Source organism: Erinaceus europaeus, chromosome 9 (assembly GCF_950295315.1).
Source record: "Erinaceus europaeus chromosome 9, mEriEur2.1, whole genome shotgun sequence".
Lineage (NCBI taxonomy): Eukaryota > Metazoa > Chordata > Mammalia > Eulipotyphla > Erinaceidae > Erinaceus > Erinaceus europaeus.
The window spans coordinates 17,792,044-17,799,801 of record NC_080170.1 but is presented as its reverse complement, the minus strand read 5'-3'; the positions used below and the strand labels follow the sequence as shown (position 1 = coordinate 17,799,801).

Below are 7,758 nucleotides of genomic sequence, written 5' to 3'. Positions count from 1 at the left end.
GTAACACTGTACTAAATACCTTTATGACAATTGCACTCACCAACCTCCGGAATTACCGTAGCAATTGAAGTAAGTATTGAAGGAGTTTAATCGTTACCAGTTAGCCAAACAGTTTCTCCAGTCCGTGAAAAAATAGTAACCAAATCCCAGTGAAGAAAGAGAAAAGGAAGAGAGGATAGCAAGAATAGACAGTTATGCAAATCTACTATCCAGTGTATATTCTAAGGGTAACAAGAGTGTAAAGGGAACTAGAGCAGAGATACACACATAGAGAGTCCACTCTGGGTCAGATTTCTTCCCCAAAGTAATTCACAAATTCAGAAAGGCAAAGAAGAAAGAAGTGTATGACAAGATTAAAAAAAAAAAAAAAAGAGAGAGATAGAGAGAGATAAGAGAGAGAAAAGGGAGAAGATAAGAAGTAGAGCTGTAATTAAAGAGCAGTGCGAGGAACTTCCCAAATGTGTATCAGTGAATTAAAAAAAAAAAAAAAAAAAAGGAAAGAGGAAAAAAAAAAAAAAACCTGTTTGGTGGTATGGGGTATCCTGCTAGTAGCTGGTCCCAGGCACTGCTTATGGGGGGGGGGGGGGCGGCGTGAAGGATGTATGCTTGAAAATTAAAAGGAAGAAAAAAGAATTTTTTCCCCTACTCTAATTCTTAACCCAAATTAAGTTATAGAAACATCCTTGGTATGACCGTTATGGCCCCTTATTGGCTGGCTTGCTAAAGGCAGAAAATCCTATTGTTTACACGAGATGTGTCCTGAGCTCAAAGGCTAGCCGCTTCTGCTTCTCCGGGCGCCATCTTCCGGGAAACCCCGCCCTCCAGACTTTTTTAAAGGATTTCTCAAAAATGAAAACTAGCTCCAAGTCCTTTGATCCAATGAGAGCTATACTCAAGAAGTCTTTGGATCCACCCTCAGGGTCGCGGTGGACCCTAGCGACTCCCAAGAGGCAGCCCCCGAGCTAAAGTGCTCTCTCCGGGTCCTCTGCCCGCTGAGCTCTGCAACTGGCGGCGGAGGAGCCGCCTTCCCGGGCGGGCGGAGGACAATGCCCGGCGCACTCGCCTTGCCTGGCGCCGCCTGGGAATTCTGGAGCCCCGCTAGTCCGTGTCCCCTTTGCTCTAATTGTTAACCCAAATTAAACTGTAATCACTTCTTTGGTGCTCCCCCCTTGTTGACTGGCCTGCTAAAGGCAGAAAATCCTACCTTTGCCGACGATGCTATCAGAGCACTCGCTGTTAGCGACTTCTCAGGCCGTCGCCATCTTACCTCCCCTCGCTAGTAGACATATTTTATAATACAAAGGACCTGTGGCTATACTAGTTTTTCTTTCTTTCTTTTATTCTTTCTTTATTTCCGCTAGCTTGAAATCCGATATGCAGGTATATCCTAGTTATGGTCTGTGGAGATGATGTCATGGCTATAAAAAGGACCAGAAAGCTGGATCAGGGAAGAGAGTAGCTCCCAAATATGGGAAAGGTGTATAAATATTGTTGACTATAAACCCCATTTATTTTATGTGATCTGGGGTCCATATTCAGTTTAGGAGCCTATGTGACCTCTGCATCCCTGTAGATCTGAGCTCACATTCGGTGTTCATGAGTATGGACATTCCAAGCTGCCTCAATTTCAGGACCCAATCTTCCTCAGGTGTAGCATACAGTATGTTGTCCAACATTCTCTACCGCTGTTGATCCACGTTAAGGGCAAGGTCCTATGGGGACCCACAAAGGGGTCTATTTTGTTGTTCCTGATACAGATGACTGGTAACGATGGAGGGAGGGATTTATTTGAGGTCTAAGCCCATCATGTCTGTTTGGGAATTTCAGGGGATGCGATACATAGTTCTGGTGGTAGGAATTGTGTGGATTTGTACCCTCTTATCCTACGGTTTTGTCAGTGTTTCCTTTTTATAAATAAAATAATAATAAAAAGGAAAGGAACAAGCCCCACAGATCTGAAAATAAAGCTGGTGTAGTTATCTTAGTAGGCAAACCATATAATTACATAAAGAAAAAAATTTTTTTCTAGCCATCAGTAGACACTACTCATGTCCATGCATCCTAAAGGCACTTCCCTAAGTATTGGAACATTCAAATTCAAAAGTTATCTGACTTAACATGACAGACACAAAGGATTAGCCTGAGAAGTGCCTCACCCAAAAACAAAATAATAATAATGTGATACTTTAAGTCAAGAAGACAGAATAGAACTGATGGATATTCTAGAAAAGACCAGAGAAAGCCAGCTTGCTTCTCCTCTAGGCGATCAGACTCCCTTCTCTAGTGCACCCAAAGGTCAGATGTCAGTGTATCCTTTATCTACCTACAATCCCATACATGACTACTCTTCCCACATGGATCAAGATAGAACCCTATGAAGGGTATTAGAGTCAAGAGAACTAACTTGTGTGATTTACATTCTTCAAACCAAGTACACCCCCTTCTATCCTTTCACAAACATGCCTTTTGGGTCATTCTGATCAATGTCCAGTTCATCACATACCAGTTAAAACAGTAATAGCTCAATGTATTTGCTCAAAGTGTGAGTTGGCAACTATTGTTATCATTATGGAAGGAGACAACTCATTTTCCTTTTACTACACTCGATCTTAGCCAAAAGGCTGAGAAGTGATCTCATTTTCCATGTAAAAGATCATTAAAGATAAAGTCAAATATTCCAATTGACTCAACAGCATTTTTGTTCTTTTTGCTTTGTTTTTATTATTTTAACTAGTGCACTCCTCAGCTCAGTTTTGTGGTGGTGCTGAAGATTGAACCTTCTACATTGGAGCCTCATGCATGCAAGTCTTTTTGCATAGCCATTATGTTCTCCACCCAGCCCTAATTGCAAACATTCTTGAAAGTCTCATTAGTTTCCACATGACTTTCTTTCTTTTTGACAGTCTAATAAATTTAAATTACAGATTTATAAATACTTTGCTTGCTGTAAACTTCCTGGCCATTTAAGCAAACCATTTAAAACCATCTGATACCCACTCATGTATTATTTATTCTATGATAAAGCAAATACTTATGTGGTGAACATAAATTTTTTTTGTCTGAATTCCAATGGACAGTCTATAAAACCAAGAGGCTCTTCAGCAAGTGATACAGAGAGGGTGCTATTGTATTTTAAGAACATCACATATGTGACTGTTGTTGGTGTATGGATATCTTACAAAAAAAAAAAAACCTGCTGAAAAGTATCAAAAAGAACTTAAGGACTTTAACACAACTATTCAGTTCAGTTCAAGCTGTAGAGTTTATTATATGCATTAACTGAAAACCAAACATTATCATGTTTGTGACTTTCTCTCATAGTGTAGGGGACTAAATGAATTTCATCAATCTGTGTTTCCACTTCCACTCATTTTAGAATTCACCTCATTTAAAAAAATATATTTATGAAGGGGTTGGGTGGTAGTGCAGTCAGTTCAGGCCACCGGCTCCCCACCTGCAGGGGAGTCACTTCACAAGTGGTGAAGTAGGTCTGCAGTTGTCTAACTTTCTCACCCTCTCTCTGTCATCCCCTCCTCTCTCCATTTCTCTCTGTCCTATTCATATATATATATATATATATATATATATATATATATATATATATATATATATATATATATATGTTAATGAGAGAGAGAGAGAGAGACTAAAAACAAGGATATCACTCTGGTATATAAAATGCCAGGTATCATACTCAGGACCCCATGCTCCTAGGTTCAATACTGTTGCCTCTCTGTCACCTCCCATTGCTATTACTTTCCACTCTTTCTATTTTCTCTTGGGAAAGTAGTCCTCCAGGCAGGTGATTACTTTTAAAGCAGTGCCCATTCATTCGTTCTTTGAATCTCCCTCTGTCTTTAGAAAACATCATCCCAGTTGTTCTCATTACTCTGACTTACTTCCTTCTTCATGAAGATACTGCTTTGGGATTCCATTTGGTCTTATATGGCAGTGATGACACAGAATGTCCAAGTCATTCTAGATCATAACTAGTCAAAGTGCAAGGTCAGGTTAATTGTTCCTCTGAGATCCATTTGAGCCTGGTTGTCATAAACTTGGTGCTAGATGCTATCCTCTGGGACCCCTTATCCTTAAGTCAGGAAATATTATTTTGACTAATTTTGACTTCACCAAGCATAAAAGAAGATTGTCGACAGGTGATTTAACACAGGTCACCCTTTGAATATGGAGACACTCTGCAAAGAATTCAGGTATTTGTGAACAATATGCCTAATTTTTATTGTTATTAATTTACTTATAAAATAGATAATATCAACAAGACCATGGGATAAGATAGGTACAATTCCACACAGTTCCTACCACCAGAACTTCATATCCCATCCCATCCCTTGAAAGCTTTCCTATTCTTTCTGCAACTTGGTGGCAGAGTGCTGGAGCTGAAGGGTTGGCATTTCACTCTTGGTGTTTCTGGATAAAATCAGAAATGAAACTTATCTAGGTGGTAGTGGTTGCATTCATTTGGTTGATCTCAGCAGATGCAGTATCAAATGCTATGGATCAAGAGAAGCATGCAGGAAGACAAGCCATGCCCCACAGTTTCCAGGACTGGGAGAAATATGGGTTTCACAGAAAATAGGGAGTGTTCCTGTTGTCTTGTAGTTTAAGAAGGCAATGGATAGTATTATTGTAACCAAGGTATTAGGGAATTTGGCTTACTTTGAAATCATGTCTAATTTTTACAATCACTGTGAAACTGTGACCTGGGTAGGAATATGTAAGAACCAAGTAGCCTTTTAAACTTACTTTAAGGTTCAGGGAAACAGACAATATACCATCTGTTTAGAAACTCATTCAGAACAGGGAATACTTATTTATTCAGTGATACATATACTTATGCTGTCTATGTACTTTCTTACACTATTTTTGTACCAAATATGAACAACCTGGAATTTAAAGCAAAGGCAACTAAACTGAGGTTTTTATACTAGTATCAGTGTGGTGGGAATACTCAATATACATGGAAAAAGTTAGAATGCTTGCTTTCTTCACTTAACATGATTATTTCATTACCAAAATGAGTTTATACAACTTCTAACTGAAAATAATGATTTAAAACTGTTTGAAACAGCTCTCAGATGCAGAATTTCACCCCTTGGATAAAGCAACTGTTAAAAATACCTGCATATATCAGATAGCATTCATTTTATAGCAATTTTAGCTCTGCTTATTTGTCTCAAAGAATTGAGAAGAAGATTATCAAAGAACCATTTGCACATTCTTCTTTTTGGCAACCTCATTCACAAACAAAATATGACAAAAGGAAAGTGAGACTTCCAACTCTTGACACCTGCATGCTATCTTTTGCTTTCCAGTTACAACCTATTTACAGTTTTCAAGAACACAGGCATCACTGCAAGATAAATTGAATCCAGTTGATTCAATATTGCAGATGATTGAGGTCAATGGGTCAATGGTCTCCTGACTCTCTTCTGCTTTTCAAAAAAAAAAAAAAAGCATTCCTGATAGGATTATGCCTCCAGTGATAGACTTGAACAGGGAAATGATAAAATCAGGGTTGAAATTATGAAAATATCTCTACCTAGACTGAGAAAATAAAGGGCAGTGGGAGTGAATGTGTAACTAAGACACCCAGAATCATATGTTGCATTGGCTTGATGTATCCTTGGTTGGCCAGTCAGCCCTTTCTTTTGAAGATAAAGAGTATCTTAATGCATAAGATACTCAGCAGCAAACAGGGTAGATTAAGACCAATGGAGTAATATGTACATAACAATTTAACACTGCTATCACTCAAACTTTAATCTTTCTACACTGCATGCTACTTCCCAACAGCTTCAATGCTTAAATAAGAAAGGCTATAGAATCCTAACGCCAATTTACAATTATAATAAAATGAAGATGGAACCTCAGGTTGAGTATTCTTAAACTCAGTCTTATTACCACTGTAAGGGTTAGTTTTTGGACATCAATTAATTCATATATGATCTGAATAAGATGCAGAATGTTGCATTGGGTATAGTGTACTAATGGCTATTCCAATATTATTGGTCACATCAGTTTTTATTGTTCAGGTATTTCTGCTCCTGTTTCAGGTTAGAAAATATGTGATTAATAGAACAAATGAGATAGATAATTGCATTGTAATTACAATGGATAAGTATATATATATATAAATTATGTTCATATAATTTCAATTCACATGCTAATTTTGAAATATTTGAAGGATTTTATTGCTTTTTTCTATATGTACCTACCAACTGACTTAATTTTACTGAAGTCTTCAATGAAAGAGTATGCATCAGAAAATGGATTCAATCTAGAAAAGAGAAGACATTTTCTGGAAGAGAGAATGCCATATTAGGAAACACCTGCTAGAAAATCAAATCAAATCAATATCCAAGTCACCAACACGCACACACACACACACACACACACACACACACACACACACACACACACACACACCTATCTAAAAATATTATGATTCCAGTTGATAACTCAGCTATGTCTGCCATCTAGCTTTTCAAGAAAGATGAATAGCTCTTTTGTCACTGAATTTCTGATTTTGGGTCTCACCCAGAAGCCTGAGCTCCAGGGAGTTTTCTTCATTGTGTTTCTCTGTGTCTATCTCATGGCTTTCCTTGGCAATATGCTCATTGTCATTGCCATCATCTATAACAATACCTTGCACACTCCTATGTATGTTCTCCTCTTGGCTTTGGCTGCTGTGGACATCATTTGTACCACAAGCATCATCCCCAAGATGCTGGAGGCCATGCTGACCTCAGGAAACACCATTTCCTATGGAGGCTGCATGACTCAGCTCTTCTTTTTTACGTGGTCCCTGGGAGCTGAGATGGTGCTCTTCACCACCATGGCCTATGACCGCTATGTGGCCATCTGCTTTCCTCTTCACTACAGTGTAATTATGAACAGACACACATGTGTGGTCTTGCTCAGTATTGTCATGGTGATTGCTATGATCAACTCGTTCATCAACACAGGTCTTGTTCTGAGACTGAGTTTCTGTGGGCCAAACACCATTGACCACTTCTTCTGTGAGATACCCCCACTACTATCTTTGTCCTGCACCCCGGTGAGAGTCAATGAAGTGATGGTGTACGTTGCAGACATCACCCTGGCTGTGGGTGACTTCACCCTCACCTGCATCTCCTATGGCTTCATCATTGCTGCCATTCTCCGCATCCGCACTGCAGAAGGCAAGAAGAAGGCCTTCTCCACCTGCTCCTCCCACCTCATAGTGGTGTCCCTCTACTATTCCCCTGTCATCTACACCTACATCCGGCCTGCTTCCAGCTACTCCTTTGAAAGGGACAAGATAGTGACTGCCCTCTACACTCTTGTGACCCCCACTCTCAACCCGATTGTGTACAGTTTCCGGAACAAGGAGATGCAGGCAGGGATTCAGAAAGTCTTTGCATTTCTGAAACCATAGTAACTTCCAGGACATTGACTCTTTGCTCTACAAGCATCTCCTAACGCATTTCACATTTACTGGCCTTTATAGCATTCATCATACTGGGTTTTTCTATCTCCTCTAAATAATATTAGGTTGGCACCTATTGTTAATTATCCTCTGTATCTCCTGACTCCTTATTTTTTTCTGTTTTTTTCATATTTATTTATTCCCTTTTGTTGCCCTTGTTTTATTGTTGTAGTTGTTATTGTTGTTGTTATTAATGTCGTCATTGTTGGATAGGACACAGAGAAATGGAGAGAGAAGGGGACGACAGAGAGGGAGAGAGAAAGATAGGC

The 7,758-nt window shown here is 39.2% G+C and overlaps 1 protein-coding gene across 1 annotated transcript; it reads left to right on the top strand.

Annotated features, from left to right (window-relative positions):
* The first annotated feature begins 1,239 nt into the window (after window positions 1-1,239).
* On the top strand, window positions 1,240-7,438 carry LOC103128272 (olfactory receptor 13G1). The gene is made up of 2 exons (XM_060197075.1): window positions 1,240-1,257; window positions 6,515-7,438. Exon 2 carries the CDS (start codon window positions 6,515-6,517, stop codon window positions 7,436-7,438), a length of 924 nt encoding a protein of 307 aa, XP_060053058.1. The 5' UTR covers window positions 1,240-1,257.
* Window positions 7,439-7,758: the final 320 nt, after the last annotated feature.